This window comes from Equus caballus, chromosome 16 (assembly GCF_041296265.1).
Source record: "Equus caballus isolate H_3958 breed thoroughbred chromosome 16, TB-T2T, whole genome shotgun sequence".
NCBI lineage: Eukaryota > Metazoa > Chordata > Mammalia > Perissodactyla > Equidae > Equus > Equus caballus.
In genome coordinates this window covers 55,606,599-55,625,109 of record NC_091699.1, presented here as the reverse complement: position 1 = coordinate 55,625,109, position 18,511 = coordinate 55,606,599, and the positions used below count along the sequence as shown (strand labels likewise).

At 39.5% G+C, this 18,511-nt stretch overlaps 1 protein-coding gene across 4 annotated transcripts in view; it reads right to left on the bottom strand.

Moving 5' to 3' along the window:
• ULK4 (unc-51 like kinase 4) overlaps nt 1-18,511 on the bottom strand; it is a 513,120-nt gene that overhangs the window by 314,782 nt on the left and 179,827 nt on the right. For all 4 annotated transcript variants that reach the window (XM_001917025.6, XM_023620688.2, XM_070237944.1 and 1 more), the window contains exons 28-29: nt 6,101-6,152; nt 5,857-6,001 (exon numbers count right to left, since the gene is read on the bottom strand). In XM_001917025.6, the coding sequence (XP_001917060.4) occupies nt 5,857-6,001; nt 6,101-6,152 (197 nt within the window). The remainder of the gene's footprint in view (nt 1-5,856; nt 6,002-6,100; nt 6,153-18,511) is intronic.

Here is an 18,511-nt window from a genome sequence, read left to right as displayed (position 1 = left end):
GTTGCTGACTTGAAGATGGGGGGCCCACATGAAAAGAAACATGGGTACCTAAGGAATGTAAGGCAGCACAGACACAGGGACTTTGGTCCTACAACTGTGTACGTAGGTTGAATAAGGGCCTCCAAAAAGACATGTCCAAGTTGAAAGCCCAGGACCTACGAATGTGACCTTATTTGGAAAAAGGGGTCTTTGTAGATGTAAACAAGGACCCTGACATAAGATGGTCCTGAATTTAGGGTAGGGTCTAAATATAAAGACAGATGTCCTTAAAAGAGAAAGGCAGAGGGCCCAGCCCAGTGGGATAGTGGTTAAGTTCATGCACTCTACTTTGGTGGCCCAGAGTTCACAGGTTTGGATCCAGGGTGTGGACCTAGCACCACTCGTCAAGCCAAGCTGTGGCAGCATCCCACATAAAATAGAGGGAGATTGGCACAGATCTTAGCTCAGCTACAATCTTCCTCAAGCAAAAAGAGGAGGACTGGCAATGGATGTTAGCTCAGGCCCAGTCTTCCTCACAAAAAAAAAAGAAGGAGAGAGAGAAAGAAAGGCAGAAGCAAACTTGAGACACACATAGGAGAGAAGGCCATGTGAAGACAGAGGCAGAGACTGGAATGACACTGCCATAAACCAAGGATTCCTGGACACCTTCAGAAGCTAGGGGAGAAGCACGGATTCTCCCTCGGAGTCTCCAAAAGGAACCAACTGTGCTGACACCTTGATTTCAGATTTCTGGCCTCCTGAACTGTGAAAGAAAAAATTCCTGTTGTTTTCAGCCAATGAGTTTGTGGTAATTCATCACAGCAGCCCTAAGAAATACCACAACCGGCAAGAAGTGACTCCCCCAACAACCTGAAGGAGCGTGCAGGCAGATCTCTCCCCGAGTCTTTAGACAGGGACTCAGCCTGGCAGACACCTGATTTCAGCGACAGGAGATCCGGAGCCAACAACCCAGTCACAGTATCGGACTCCTGACCTACAGAGCAAGGCCTAAGAAACAGATGTTGATTTAAGCCACAAGTTTGTGTTATCAATAGAAAACTAATAGAATATTTAGAGTTTAATTTTTTTGTGTTATTACGCTAATTATTACGTATAATCCAAAGTCAAAGTTTTGATGGTGTGCATCCTTTTCCTGTCTCTGACATTAATGGAAATGTCCTTAATTGAGCAGTACTTCAAAACTGTGGTCAAAGGAGCCCTGGCATTCTGAGATGTTAACAGGCAGGCCACGGGAAATAGTGTCCTGAGGTCATATAATGTTGAGAAACTCTGAGCTGTAGAACGTTAAATGGGTGAACTGTGAAACTCAAAAGCAAAGGAAAAGCACACAGAATGTTTCAGAAAGAACATGCATTCCATGGCAGCTTTATGAACATCACATAAGCCTACAGTTTAAGAAAAGGGTTTCAAGATTTATTTAATTTATACTTTAAACATTTTTACTTGCATGACTTACAAACTTCTTCAGTTAAAAAAATTATTTCTGAAATACTTGGCTCCACTAGACAGCACGTTCCATAAAAGCAGAGGCTGAACCTATCTTGGTCATTATTACATTTGCAGCAACTAGAAACACGCCTGCGAGATAAGAAGTATTCAGTCAGCATCGGTGAATAAATTGGCTGAATAGGCGAGCAAGCGGTTCTCACCCAGCTCATTCCACATAACTCGCATGTGCAGATTTCTGCTGGTAACAAGCTGGCCTGCTTATTGCCCACTACTCTGCCTCTTCCACACCTGTGCTCATGCCATGCTTGCGTGGGGTACCCACTCCTTTTCTATCCAATCACACGGAAGTTTCAAAGTCTAACTCAAATCCTCTCTCTCTATAAATGCTACCATAATCCTCCACATACAAAGGGCACTAAACAAACACTTGTAACTAAAGTTCATCTCTTTAGAAAGCAAAGCACATACAGAGAAGAAGTAACGGTTCTTTGATACTAATTCATAATTTATATGGTAAGCAATTCGTTTATTCATGAAATTATAATAGGTATGGTGATGGCTAATTTTATGCATCAACTTGACTGGGCCAGAGGATACCCAGACATTTGGTCAAACATTATTTGGGTGTATCTGGGAGGGTGCTTTTGGATAAGATTAACACCTGAGTCAGTAGACTGAGTAACGCAGACTGCCCTCCCTAATATGGCCCTCATCAAATCAACTGAAGACCCGGATAGAACAAAAAGGGTAAGGAAGAGAGAACTCCTGCCTGACTACACTGAGCTGGGACATTGGTCTTTTGCTGCCTTTGGACTTGAATTCAAACATCTGCTACTCTTGGGCCTCCAGCCTGTCAGTTTTCAGACTGGTACTTTACACCATCAGCTCTCCTGGTTCTCAGGCCTTTGAACTCAAACTGATCTACACCATCAACTCTCCTGGGTCTCTAGCTGGCAGACTGCAGATCTTAGGACTTCTCGGCCTCCATAATCATGTGAGCCAAGTCCTTATCATATATCTCTTTCTCTATATAGACATCATATTGGTTCTGTTTCTCTGAGGACCATAACTAATATTTATTTTAGTAATATATTTATTCTTACAACTGTAAGATATTCTTACAACTGAGTTTTCATTCATATCACACAGCAGTTCTGATAAGCACCTGGAACACAGGTATTACATGGTATTTAATAAGATTATTGTCCTCCCTGAAAATTTTGCCAGAGCTATTAGAAAAGACATCCACTCCTTCTCTAGGACCACTGCCCAAAAGCCATTTAATCACCAAGTAGAAAGAGCCTCCCTGAGAACAAAGCCACGTAGGTGTAAGTCTCATAGAGAGATGGTGAGAAAGATGCACAGTACTGTAGACATAACTCAAACCCCTGATTCCAGCTATATCTGATGCCAGCACAAGTCTCTGACCTCTCAGTTATGTGGCAAATAACTATTTTCCAAAGTCATTTGAGTTGAGTGTTACTGTTTGCAAATAAAATAGTCTTAACTAATACAATACTTTTGTGTAAAAATTGGGGACCGTGAAAAGACTGTCACCTTGCCTTTATCCAAAGTATTGTTGAAGGCCAAAGAAGGATTAGTAATCCATCGACATTAATATGTCCATCTGACATATGATATTATAGAAGCCATATAGCTTCTATAAACTCTAAAAACTTCACAATTCTTAAGCCATTATTATATTTACATACTTAATAGAGAACACGAATTTTCCATTATTAGCATTTCTAAACTTATAATTACCAAGAGTTTTCTTCAAAGACCAAACTCCTTGCTAAGGTTTCCAGTTTTCCAGAGTCAAAGTTAAATGAATGCATTACTTACATTTCATTTTTTTAAGTTTTTACATAGCATTTATTGAGCTCTTACTATACAGGCCAGGGAGGCACAATGAGCATTATCCACTTCACGGCCATTTCACTTCTATGAAGTATGTACCATTATTGTACCATTACAACCTTTATTTTACAGGTTAATGGGAGAGATTATAATAATGTACTTAATAATAATAGTAGCAGTGCTAAACATTTTTCAAGAATGTATGCTGTCCCACACACTGTGCTAAGTGTTTTAAAGAAACATCCCATTTAATCCTCACAATTATCTTCTGAGTTAGTTACTATTACCTTCATTCTGTACATAAGGAAACAGAGGCTTAGAGAATGAAATGCAGAACCGAGACCTGTGCTTCACACATCAGAATCAGTACACAAGCCTTGAAAACATCCCACGCCACATCCCAATAAAGCCTGCAACATTCTCCAAAGTGCATTCAAGTTGCTTCATAAAAACCTGAATGCATCTACATCAGTCTTGCTCTTGAGTTGCCATGTGGTTTGCATTTGTATTTTCTTTAGTCCCTCATCTTGCAGAAGGTAAAGACGCATATTAAAGGAAATACATATTATTTATTCCAGCTCAAATGAATAAAACAGGAGTACTGAATTACAGATTTAACTTTTTATTTTATAAACTGTTCCAAAAGTGGACAGACTTCAGATATGAAGAAATTCTATGTCAAATTTGCACGGGTATTAACAAGCTACTACCTAAACTGTGAAGTCCTGTTGGAGGAAATCCTCCCTCTATTGTGTAGTAAAGCTCAGGTTCTGAAAAATGCTTCTCTACAAGTTGTTAGACAGCAGATATCCAAAGCACATCTCTTAAAAATCACAAATTTTACACAAAAACTACATTTTTAGGCATTTCTTGTCAGAAAGACACATGTGATTATACACAGTTTAGAAGTATAAGATGGCACTGAAAGCATTCATTAATCCCATGAGAGAAGGTTCTAATCTTATATTTACTCACATAAGTATAAACTATACATACACACACTCATCAATAACAAATGCAACCAGAAATATATGTATTGATAGTTTGTCACTGAGAAAGCTCCACATGACAAAGTCTTACATTTTTTTTCAAATAGCTAGTCATTTTCTTACTTTGGGTATCAAAAGTACTCTTAACTGTATATATATTCATTATCAGGAGTCTCTCTGGAACGAGCTGCAGATGCACAGGAAGACGACAGAAGCAAGAGGCTGGCCCTATAAATCAAGCCATCACGGATCAACTCCAATCAGTCAAGACAAGCTCCCTCAGCAGGCAGAAGGGCTGACACATGCTGGCCTCACACTTCGTAAAATGTACCTTCCTCAACCAACTCGGAGTAGTTGAGTGCTTCAGAATATAATTAAATCTGGCTTCTACCTTGTAAAAATTAACTTTTTTAAAAATGAGAACAGGGAATCTTGAGAAGTTGAACAAATAGAGGGGAAGATTTGGTGAAACTACCATTCCTGAAAACCTGTGGGACTAGGGCCATCCCCATGGCTGAGTGGTTACGTTTGTGCACTCCACTTCGGCAGCCCAGGGTTCACTAGTTCAGTTCCTGGGTGCAGACCTAGCCATACTGAAGTGGCATCCCACACAGAAGAACTAGAAGGATCTACAACTAGGATATATAACTGTGTACTGGGGGGCTTTGGGGAGGGAAAAAAAGAAAGAAAAGAGGAAGATTGGCAACAGATGCTAGCTCAGGGCCAATCTTCCTCACCAAAAAAAACAACAACAACAACAACAAACTCCTGTGGAACTGACTCAGACTGCAGCCCAGGCCCTGAAGCAAGCCAGGGTCAGGCATGCACATTAGTGCATGACACACAATCCAGCATTTGTTTAATTTTGTAAAAATTTCTTGAACAGTGATATATGGCATATACTTTTTTGACTTTAATTACTTTTGTTTGATAAAATTCACAGCATTGCCTGAATCATAAGGTGCCATTTTAGAGTTTCACATGTTTACATTGGGTATTCTTGGTAGGCATCCTACTGTGTGTTTGCTATGTGAGCAACGGACTAAAAGGAAAAAGATAACCCCTTTCTGTCAATTAATACTCATCACCTGTTCTTTCACCATCCCCCCAAAATATATCCTGTTTGTAATTAAACTTAATTTCCATTCCAAGAGTTTGAGGGGAAGGAAGATTTCTTTCCATCTCTACATTTCTGAGTAAGGCCAGGAAAAGTCCCAACTCCATGTTCCAGTAGTCTTGTAATGTTGATCTTGAATAATAAATCTTACTCCCCCGGCCACAAATGCTGTTAAATCTGCATAACCTCAGTCATGTGCCTTGTGGAAAATAGCCAAGGCTCTCGATGGATATTTCTGAAGATAGACAGGGACTCTCCCAGGTCCCATACAGCGTAGTACTTACCGCCTCTGTTTCTAGACCTCCTTTACGGTGAGCATGTTAAGCGTACATACAAAAATATAAGGACACTGAGATCTTGACCCCATCATTAGAATTAGTTTGACAGAAGCATCCTGGACATCACACACTTCTCTGTGTGAGTGCAGCACATGGAACTTACTGGGGAAGTAAAACATCTCTAATGAGAGCCAGAAGATTGCTGTCAGAATCGACATTTGCCTCCTTCTTGTCATCCCCAACCTTCTGGTTCACGAGCAGACATGTGGTTTCTGAGAGCAACCGCAAGCTGAAGAGTCTCCACTCCACTTGAAAGAAAAAGAAATGCCAAGAACGTGACTACATGGAGATAAAATGAAAACAGAATGTGTAAAGGATGGAATTCTCATTGATGTGGTCACACTTACCATTTTGGCTTTGAACCAAGGAGACCAAGGGTGGCAGGATATAATCAACAACCTAAAAGAAAAGACGTAAAAGACTTGGTTCAGATCTCCATAAACACAAAACTGGTATCAACCACTATCTGTGCCTTTTGCACTGACAGAATCACTAATCAAAGGAGTGAAAAAAATCAACAGCTAAATTTATCCTGGATTTAAACTCTGTATGACATTTAATAAACCACCAAGCTCATTTAACTCTGAAAAAGTCCTCAGGTCAAAATGACATTATGATCATCAAAACAGTAATCTATCAAAACCTTTAGAGTTTATGAATGGAATTCTAGCATATAATGCAAAATCTGCTTGGCATGGGTTGACATTAAACCATCAAATTAATATATATAAGCTGGCGTTCATTACTCAGGTTTAAGCTGAACAACGATCAAAATGTTGGGGGGAAAAGACATATAATCCTCACGTTTTATCAAATACATCAAACAGCTATGATAACTTAATCTTGATTATACTTAGAAATAGATTCAAAAGATGTATATCCACTATGCAAACTACCTCTGTGACTTCCTAGTTATATTACACAGAGCATAATCAAATACAGTTTGAAACCTACTCCAAAATAAGTTTTTTCCCTCAAATAAAAGTAGACAATGAAGTAAGGACAAATCACTTCCACAGTCTAATTCTGAAACCCTCTATCTCATTTGATGAACTACTTTGGCAACAATAAACACAATTTCTGTTGTTCACAATGGAATTTATTCCTAATCCTGAAATGCGTGCTTGTTCTCTCTACACTGACAAAAGGGCAGGAGAAACTGTTCGCAGCCCAATAATGCCATCTTGCTGTCCAAATCAATGAAATGATATCCTGTACAGGTAAAGATCTCCACACACAGGTAGTAGCCCATCTGTGTTAACCCGTTCTATCTCCACTTCATGGAATGAGTTTATAGACAATATTACATCTAGATATTCATACAAGACTCTGAAGAACCAGGAATGTTTTGTTTACCTTCTTCCTCTAGGTGATGTCACATCACTCAAAGTTCCAGATATCATGTTCCACTGAGGAATTGTGAGAACTCTAAACTCCCAGTTATGCCAAAAGCAAAAACTATGCAAAGAAAAGAAATTATCCCACTATCAACACCTATCAACATGATCAACACCTATCTTAAAATTTTAAGAGTGTATATTGAGAGAGGAGTGTGGCTGACATAAATAATCTACATGCCCAACTCAAGAATTTCGAAAAATAACAATTAAGCATGGTCAAGAAAGCAAGATTGTCAGACAGAAGACAAACACACAAAAATCAATAGTATTCCTATATACTTACAACAACCAATTAAATAACATAATTGGAAAAAGAAACTATTTGCAACAGCAATAAAATTCTAAAGTATCTATGATATCATGACTTTTACAGAAAAAAATATATAAAATATTTATAGGTATGATAGCCATTGAGGGACTTCTGAAAAAAGCTTGGAAGTTGTCCCGACTTTTCTTACAACAAGAAAAAGGTAAAGAAACTAAAAATCAAAAACTCTTTTCAGATATATCAGAGAACCAAAGTCACAGAGCAAATTGCTCTCCCAAAAACTGAAGAGATAGGTGAATACAGAGAACCACAGCTTAGCAGGAGCAGAAACCAGCAACTGGCACAAAAACTTAAAGGAGAGTTGAGCAATTGCTGGAGCCTGAGCTTGAGAGAGAAAAACTCCTGGAGGCCCAGCCTTAGGGGAGCCCCCACACTCCCAGGAGTTTTCTCTCCCAGAGCCCCACCAGGTTCTCTGGGTGAAGATCAGAGAAAAATCCCCTCATGCTTCTGGCTGAGGGAGTGGAAAATTAATCACTTTGAAATATGCTCAGAGCATTCTTTCCTCCCTGACAAGAGCTTGGGCTCATGGAACATGATTTTATCAGAACCTAACAGACCTGGGAAAGAGAAATACCCAACTCCAGCCCCTCTGAGCCTTCCTGTCTCACCCATGGGGGGAAAGCTGAGAAGGACTTGTGAAAGTCACAGTCCAGGTGCACAGGCTCATGAAAAGAATGAGACCTAATTGTAAGACCAGGGAATGCTTTCCCTCCTCACCACAACATCAACAGGGGTCTGGTATAACAACACAGGATTACAACCAAGAAAGCTGCCAAGACACAGACTTTATTTAAGGAGGAGTTATTAGGGAAACCCAAAGACATAAGGAGAGACAAAAACAAGGACAATAGAGGGAATTTTAGCCTCTGAAACATACAACTACAGCAAACAGTAAACACAGCCTGGCTCCTAGCCATATAAACAAAAAACCTCACACTAAAGCCTCATTTATCTCAGTTCATGTTACCTGACACATCATGCTGGAGTGAAATATTTAAAGTACTGAGAGAAGAAGAACCACCAACCTAGAATTCTGCACATAGCGAAATTATCCCTCAAAAGTAAAGGAGAAATACTTTCTCACCCAAACAAAAATTAAAGAATTTTCTTGCCAGTAGACCTGTCACTGACTAATTGCCCCAAAGAACTCAAGGGTGGGTTCAGAAGCATTTCACTGTTTAAGAGATGCAATCACCAACTACCCTGAACCAGACCAAGCCCCACCACAAGAGCCAGGCCTATGACCTTTGCCTCATTTTTAATGATAAGATCTCCTCTCTAGGAGGAGCTTAGGCCTTATTACCATAACCTGCAGTGTATGTGGAAGCATGTTTTCCAACTGACTCTGTGCAGGCAAATACACACCTCCCCCTTTTGAATATTCATTCCCATCTGAAATAAAAGGACCCTGCTTCCCTTTGTTTGCGGACGCCATGACTTTGGAAATTGTTCCGTGTGGCCTCCTAATTGCTGCAAATAAATTCTACTTCGTGTGACAACTACTTCTGGTTAAGAGTCTGATTTTAACTCTGCCAGGAGGCAAACCCACTTTTGGTTCAGTAACAGACCTGCCTTGCAAGAAATGTTAAAAGAAATTCTTCAGGTAGAAGGAAAATGCTACAGGTCAGAAACTTGGAGACCATTTATAAACATGTATACACGCAAATACAAAATAACAGTACATAAATTGGGATGTGTAGAGGAGCCGGGGTTCTTGGAAGAAGGGAAGGTATGTTTTGTTGTCATTGTAGTTGCCCTAGAAATAAACAGCGGCTAAGAGTTAGATTTAAAGGCCTAAAGATCCATATGATGACTTGGGCCTCTTTTTAATTTTTGAGATATTTAATTTGCTTTGAATTTAATTTGAAAACATCTAGATGAAAATTAAAACAATCATCTAGACATATAATGGAAAGATTCCAGTCAGAGATGAGAAAGCAACTCTAAATTGAGAGAGAAGATTGGCTCAAGATGACAGATGGAGCCAAAGTTCTAGCCTCAGTCTCTAGCCCCAAATCCCAGGAGGCCACACACACACATTCACACCCTCACTCACTCGCTCATGGGCTCAGAGATGGACTGCTGTAAAACAAAAGAGCATAGATCCAAGGGGGCCCCCAAAGTGACACAGCAGAGCGTGGGAGGAAGGAGGGGTCGGGAGTTGGGAGATACGCAGAAAAGGGCTCTTGGAAACACAGGAGTCACTATTACTTGGGCCCAGCAGCAGGGGAAATGTGTTCTTTTCAAAAAATATTTTGATAACTGTATTTCGATATGAAGGTTTTCCTATATAACCATATGCTTTTTATTTATTTTGCTTTACGCATTTAAAAACATCATCATGAGTCCACAGACCTCACTAGACTGCCAAAGGCTTCCAAAGTACAAAACCTCACTGAAATAAACACAGGGACAAATCAGAGTCCAATGCCAAGATCACCACTCCACTAGGCTCACTGGATTTTTGTACCCTTCCCTTACAAGGGTGGGCCACCTGTACAGGATTTCTAGGTAATCCACATATCTTTTAAAAAGGACCAATTTCACCAAAGGAAAAAATCTTTCTAACAAAAGGGTCATCAAGATAAAGACACCTCCAAAGTGTGAACTTCTGGCTCGAGTCCTTCAAATGCTAATCAAACACCCCTGGAGGGTATATTCCTGACACTGTACTTTACAAATAAACTAACGTCTCCCAGAGCAGCAACTAAAACCAACACACACATACAATTCCCACCTCCATGATTAAGTGTTATCAAGTAAACTACTCTAAATATCTCAAACAACACTGGGAGAAAAATTAAAATGACTTATGAAATCATTTCACCTTCTCTCCCTTTGCATACATGATTCTTTCTGCCCATAATACCCACTCTCCACCCAGGAGTTAAGTCTCACTTGCCTTCAAGTTTTAGCTCAAGAATTGCCTCCGCTAAAACTCATCTCCAGACCATGCTAGACGGAGCAGGGCCCTTAGCATACCCCATGCATACCCTGAGTACAGCACTCTTCAAACTATGGTTCAGTCTTGCTTTTCATGTTGTTTCTCTTCCTCCTACCCCATACTGAACCTATTCAGAGCAGGGCCTGACTCTAGCTCATTAGTGTATTCTCGGTGCTTTGTTTAAAGAAGTGGTTTACACAAGGCACTTATTGTGAATATATGAGTGATGAATACTGAGTAAACCAAATACTTCAAAGTTTTCTTGAGGCCACTTTTTACATCACTGCTATAACTCTATTCATACTAACTTACCCTATTAATACGAATAAGATATAAAAAAAAAGTTTTGAAAACTGAAAAATTTATTCTACCAACTTCTTCAAAACAAAATCAAATTTGCTTTTGTACCTAGTTAACTGAGGTCACCCCAAACTTTGAGGTTTAAATAAAACCCTCAGCATAGCATGATTATAAGAAATCTAGTGTTCTCTCCAAGATTTCTGGGAATGCACAAGGCCTTATTTACTTTCCCATGGTTCACTGCCAACTCTGAATTTTTCCTCACTTACTCTAGTATTTTATTTGCTCTTCACCTTCCCCTGCTGTTTACTTCTGAGAGACTGAACACACAAATGAACAGTGGTCAAACTATATATGACAACAGAACTCTGACCCACCACCTCTGCAGGAAGCAGCCAGGGAAGCCAAAGCACAGTGTCTGCAGCCATCCACGTAGAGCGCCTAGGACATGGTCGATGTCTGCCAGCTTCACCATTTTTTGTACCCTGCCCCCTCCAATTCAAGATCAACCAGAGAAAGCCAAATATGCTCCCCTCAACCAATCACATAGGCTGCCCTGCGTATAGTTAGCCCGCCCCCAGCACCCCCTCTGCCCCCGCCATGCCCACAACCTCCAACCAGGGCATCCCTAAAGCCTTCCCTTTTTCCCACCCTAATGTTTTTATACTCTTTTGCCTGCCTTTGAGTCTCTGCCAAATGCAAGTGATGGTGCTGAGTCCCTTGCTACAGCAAGCTCTGAATAAATAGCCTCTGTTTGTTCTCACTTAGGTGGGTGGTCTTCACCAATTTCCACCTTTCTCACTGTACCAGACCAACATGGACACAGAATACAGTCCCCTTTTAAGGACTGACGTGAAAAGTCTCATAAGTTCTTGGTCTGATTACCAGATTTTACTGAGGCTTTGGACCGATGCATATTTTCTAACAGCAACAAACAATTTAAAATTCAGTATTAAACATCCTGTTTTTAATTGTCTTTTAATCATCTGAAACTTTGACTTTTTTCACTAACCTTCTTCCTCCATGAGCTCTGGGCTCCTGCCCTGCTGCCAGACTTTTTGTCCTGTAGGCCTGCTCTTTGTTCCTGCCTTTCCTCTTTTATCTCCCTCATCACCCAATGCCAGCTCCTTTCTTTTGCAGACACATTTTAGCTACTCTGCCACCCCCAACCCCTCTGTCCATCCAGGCCTGTAGGCCACTCCTAGATCCCTACCTACAAAATAAACGGAAGCCCAGTACAGACCCATCTATGACCTGATGGTTATAAAAAGGCCAGGAAGAGGTTTCAAGGTGACAGCTTTTCTCTGTCTTCCACCAGACCATATTCCCAGCAAAGGAGCACCTACATGCAAAAAGAGGTCCCCCTTGACATAATCCGAGACCTCCACCTCCACCCTGAGATGGGGGAGTCTCTCTTCCAAATATACTTTTAAATAGTATTCATTTTTTATTTTCTTCCTTTAACACTCATTGATTTTTATCTAAAATTGTGGCTAAGTTCCCTTAGGATCTAAGGAATTTTTTTTTCAAAGATTGGCACCTGAGCTAACAACTGTTGCCAATCTTTTGTTTTTTTTTCTTCTGCTTTATCTCCCCAAATCCCCCCGGTACATAGTTGTATATCTTAGTTGCAGGTCCTTCTAGTTGTGGCATGTGGAATGCTGCCTCAACGTGGCCTGACGAGCGGTGCCATGTCCGCACCCAGGATGCAAACGGGCGAAACCCCAGGCTGCCACAGTAGAGCATGCGAACTTAACCACTCAGCCACGGAGCTGGCCCCCAAAGGGCCTGAGGAATTTCAAACCCTATCCATACCAACACAAAGAATGAATTAATACTGCACTTACTGATTAATCATGTTGCAGAATGTTTCTTGACTTAAAAATAATATTTGGGGAGTGTAGTCTGACTCACGATGAACCTCAATCCGCAATTTTGCGAAGTCACATTAAAATAATATGCTTTAATGACAATCAATACCAAATATCAACAATGTAGCATGACAATAAAGAAGGGAAAAAGGACAAAAACCTCAACACCCTCTTTACCAAATCACTCCCAAGTCACAGTGAGGAAACCATGATGACAAAAATCTGACACAGCGTATGACAGAAAATGTTCTAAACCTTCAAATTGACATGGCTTTGCTCATTGGAACCAGGTCTCCTTGTTAAAAAGAAGAGACTGAATCATCTGAGACAGGAGACAGTGAGTACCCTTCTGCTGTTGTGGAGTTAGCTGTTTTGTTCATCAGTGCTTACCCCTTCTAGAATCTTCCACAGAATTTATAAACAGCATAAACACCATTAAAATAAATACCATTGCAACTTTAATCAAGCTCCCCTGCACTAATGACTTCTATCATAAAATTCCATCATTCATTATTTAGTTTAGTTGGAGAGATAATACACCTACATAGAGCAATCCAAGAAATTTTAATATTTAATGCTAGTATTATTGCTTTCTTAAAGAGAGACATTCAGCTGTGCTAAAGGTCATTTAAGGACATGTCCTAAAAACAGAGACATAGCAAACCCTTTTTGAAAATGCAGATTCCCAAGTCTAGGGGCTTTTTATTTCTTTGCAAAAACTAGGACCCCATTTAAAAAAAAAGTGTGTGCGTATGCATATTAGTTACTGCCAATGATCCTCGATGGTACATCCTAAAAGAAATGAATGTCTGCGACATAGGGATACTAAAGACAGTTCCGAGACATTTAAGCTAAACAATCACAAATGCATTGAAATATGTAAATAATGCTTGCTTTGCTCAACCTCACTTCATTTGTTCTTAAACAAACCCACTGATGCCCGACATGATGCTTCGTTTATGATTCAACAAACTTCTCTTCCATTTTAGGAAATGCTGAACATGAGATACTGAAGTTTAGCAGTTTTAAACTATAAGTAACTGTGAAACCGTATTCAAATTTTCTTCTTTTCACAAAGGAAAAAGCAACAATCTACTATGGAAAAGAATATTGCTAAAATTTAATCATTTAAGATGAAAGTATGTTTTATACTCATTTTTTTCAATTTTACTGATGGAAGTAAATCGTTAAAAAGCTGAAGTTTTACTATTCTAAGCACTCAACTAAAATTCTTATTCTACATTTGAAGATTAATCACCACTTTGTTCATTTCAATAGACCTTAAAAAATCTAGTGTACCTGACAGCACAACAATTACCATGTTCACACCAAGTGCCAGGCCCCTTTTCTCCACACAGGTAACGTCAGACATCGAGAATAAACGTGCCTAGGGAATGAGTTCTACCTCCGCTAATGGCAGAGTGGGCCATTCAGAACACCCCTTCTGAGAACAACAACTAAGAAAACTAGACACAACATTGATTAAATCTTCTTCACAATGTTAAATACCTAAAAAGATGTTACGGAATTTCCAAGGCCACATCAGGTTGGCAAAATTTCAAAATTTTGTGGACAAACAGACACTCTCATATACCGCTGGTGGGAAGGCAAAAAGGTAGACCCCCATGTAAAGGAGCCTGGCAGGATCTAACAAAACTACATATGCATTTACCCTTGATCCCACAATCATCCTGCTAGGAATTTGCCATGAAGAGGCACCTCCAACAACAGGAAATTGCATATGCACAAGGTTATCTATTGTTTGTAATTGCAAAATATTAGAAACTACCTAAATGTCCAAACATAGGAGATTGACAGACTACCCTATGGTATACATACACACTGGAGTACTATACTGCTAATAAAGATTGAGGAAGATCTCTAAGAACTGATACTGAGTAACTTCCAAGATTCATTATTAAATGAAAAAGCAAAGTGAAAAGAGCAAATATAGTATGTTACCTTTTGTATAAGAAAGGGAAATAAGAAAACGTATATTCTCTTCAGAAAAAGAAACATTAAAAGGATAAAGCAGAAAACAATGAAGCTGGTTACCCATAAGAGCAGGGAGGGTACGATGGAGTGGTGATGGAGTAGAAGGGACATATATCCAGGGGAGTGAGCGACTCTGCTCTGAATACACCTTTTTCTATAGTTTTGAGTTTGGGAAGCACGTTAATGTTTTACATATTCAAAAAGTGAAAATCAAAAAGGATAGGAAGGGGAAAAAGAAAACAAAATTGAAAGCAATCTGAAACAAATCAACTGTATTTCAAATAACTATTACAACCACACTAAAAGGGGAGGGGGGGACTAATCCATGTACCTCACGAACACAGTACTTACGGTACCTCCTCAGTCTTGCTTGGGGGACATCTGGGAGGTGGAGGGGAGGGGGGAATTCTGTAAACAAATGCTGATTTCATTAGGTTTGTTTTTGTATTGGTTTGGGTGAAATAATTCTGCAACAATTTCAGATGTATTGTAGGATTAAGCAAATGAGAAAATGTGCTGATGTTGGAAGCAAGAATTTTTACAAAGGAAGAAGGGACATACAAATATGGAATAGGGGAAAGCAAGAAAGAACTATGTGGGATAGTTTGGATTTGAAGATATTAGTGTGAACTCGTGATTTCAAAATATGTATTTGCATGTACACACATGTATACGCAATACATATGAGTGTATCATATGTGTACATACATGTGCATACTTCCTAGCTCTATTTCTTGGAAGACCCTAGAACCTAAGACAACCCAGGAGAGAAGAGCACTCTTAGTGCCTGATCTTGGTCTCTAGAGCCATTTCCCACAAAAGGACACTGGGGCACCTCAGAGAAGTGACGGATTTGAGGGCTGGGAAGGGAGGTTACAAACCGAGGCAAGAATATATTATGTCAGAAAGTGAATAAGTACTAAAAAAACGATAGGATATGTCACAAGGACACAGAAGCCAAGGCAAAAGAGTTTATGCTAGCCAAATCTGGTATAATTTGTGCACCAAAATAATTACAGCGATAAAGCCGTTGACAAAAATAGGAATCCGTGGTAGAGACAATGATGGCACAAACATCAAGATGTCCACATCCTGATCCCTGGAACTCACTGATTTGTTCCCTTACATGGCAAAAGGGACTTTGCAGATGTGATTAAGTTAAGGATCTTGAGAGGAGGTGTTTATCCTGGATTGTACAGGGGGCCCAATGTAACAAGGCTCCTTATAGGAGGGAGACAGGAGGGTCAGAGTCAGGGAAGGAGATGTGACAACAAAAGCAGAGGTCAGAGAAAGAGAGAGTGAAGATGCTACATTGCTGGCTTTGAAGATGGAACAGGAGACCATGAGCTAAGGAATGCAGGCAGCCCCAAGAAGCTGGAAAAGGCAAGGAAACAGATCCTTCCCTTAAAGTCTCCAAAAGGAACACAGGTATACTGACATCTTGATTTTAGCCTCAGAGATCCATTTTGTACTTCTAACCTCCAGAACTGTAAGATAATAAATTTGTGTTGTTTTAAGTGACTGAATTTGTGATGATTTGTTACAGCAGCTAAAGGAAACTAATACAGAATATAAGCCCATACCAATGATTGACAGATAGATATGCTAAGTCATTCATTAACTTCATACAAAAAAAGAAAGGCTTACATCTACCAAGTTCTAAATATTTTTTCTTATTATGAAAAAATATTTTCATATTTACATAAACTTTTTAATTCAATACAACATACATACACAAAGGCATACCAATCCTAAGTATAACTTTCACAATATGAACACATTCACGTAACTAGCACCCAGATCAAAAGAAAATACATTACTAGCACATTGCAAAGCCCCCTTGTAGCCCCTTTCAGTCACTACCTGCCCCAAGGGTAACCACTATCCTGACTTGTAAGAGATTAGTTCTCTCTGTTTTTAAACTTTATGCAAATAGATCATGATATTTTATATTTGCTACCTTTTGTCTCAGTGACAACTTTGTCTCAGTGATTAACTTTGTGAGATTTATCTATTTACCCACACATGTTAAGTATAACTATAGATCATTCGTTTTCTTTGCTGTATAGTATTCCATTGAATGATTAAGCCATACTTTATTTATCCATTTGACTGATGATGGGCATTTGGATAGTTTCCAGCTTGGGGCTATAAGCATTTCTATTGAATGTATATTTAGAGACGAAACTGCTGAGACATGGTACATACACATGTTCAGCTTCAGCAGCTACTGCCAAACAATTTTCCAAAATACTTGTAACAATTTACATTCCTACTAGGAGTTTCTGAGAGTTCTATTTGCTCTAATCCTCACCAACTCTTACTACCAACCCAAAAATCTGGTTTAATTAAAGTTAAATTACTCAATATTTATTAGCTTCCAGCCTTTAGTTTAAAAAGTTACAAAGGACAGGTTTTTCATTAAAAATAGTATTATGGCTTAGTTTATTTTTCAAGTTACAGAATAGAAATATATTTTAGGCAAATTATGTATATTATTGCCAGAAATTTCTAATAAAGAAGACACTTTTATTTTTCCTTTTGCTATTAATAACATTTTTTTTTTTTTTTTTTTGAAATTGATTGGGAACAAATGTTCTCTATAAACCAAATCATTGTGATATTTCTGAGTGCTCTGTAGGCCACACCGATGATTTTCAACTCTCAGGCTCCAAATGGTCAAAACTCTCAGAAAAATCTGAGGTAAGCACTTGCATTCAGCAAGAATTAAATGCATTTAGGTGCCAGCCTGGCGGCGTAGTAGTTAAGTTCACGCACTCCACTTCGGCAGCCTGGGGTCCACAGGTTTGGATCCAGGCGTGGACCTGGCACTGCTCATCAAGCCACACTTGGTGGCATCTCACATAAAAAAGAGAGGAAGATTGGCACAGATGTTAGCTCAGCAACAATCTTCCTCAAGAAAAAAAGAGGAGGATTGGCAACAGATAGGAGCTCAGGGCCAATTTTCTTCACAAAAAAAAGGAAGAAGAATTAAATGCATTTAGCTACTTCTATATAATAAAGTATTGATCAGTAGCCTTGAACATAGGTTGTGCTAACATTTCAAACAACGTTACGCTCCTTGGGGTGCTGGATCTTCAATTTCATGTATTCCAGTCATGCTTAAGAAGAGGCAATTAGAGGATTTCCCATGAGTTACAGAATCAAAACATATTTTTTATAAAGCCCATAAGCTGCAGCGATACCTCTTCCATCACACAGTCTGCAGTGTCAACGATTAGTGTGCCAGCACTTCATGATTAGAAAACAAACTAATTAGCTGTAGATTTAAATGTAAGTGTAGATATTTCTAAATATTGAATCTTAAATTAACCATGGGGCTATTATTCATTAGGGAAAAGAATCAATAAGCAACACTCAAGCAAGTAACATCTCAGTGGAAGACTGAGAAATCACTGCGAAGAAAGTGACCATAACAAACAGGGTTTGTGGTAATGGTGGGTATGGTTGTCTGGATTAACTCTCTCACTGAAAACAATGAAAAATGCCACATAAAATACGAAAAGCCAAAACCTTAAAAATATTTAAGATGTAAAAAGACAGTGGGGGAACTTTCAGACCAATGTCTGAATGAAAGCCTTAACTAGAGAGTTGAGTAGAACATATGAGCATGGAACTGAGTGTGCCCTGGATTTATTTACTGATAATACAAACACAAGGCTCCACTGGGAGCCTCTGGGGCCAAAAAACAGAGGTCTGAGTCAAGGTCTTCCCAGCATATGGAGTCTTGTAAGTCTCCTACACTGGGCTGAGCACTGAGGAGTGGGTCTACACTCTCAGAGCAAGGGAAAACCAGATCTAACCACCAACCCCTCCACATGCATCTATACTCCTGGGAACTGCTGAGAAGGCTACCTTGGGAAGTTCTGATCACAGACCTGTAGCCTCAGGGATTCGCA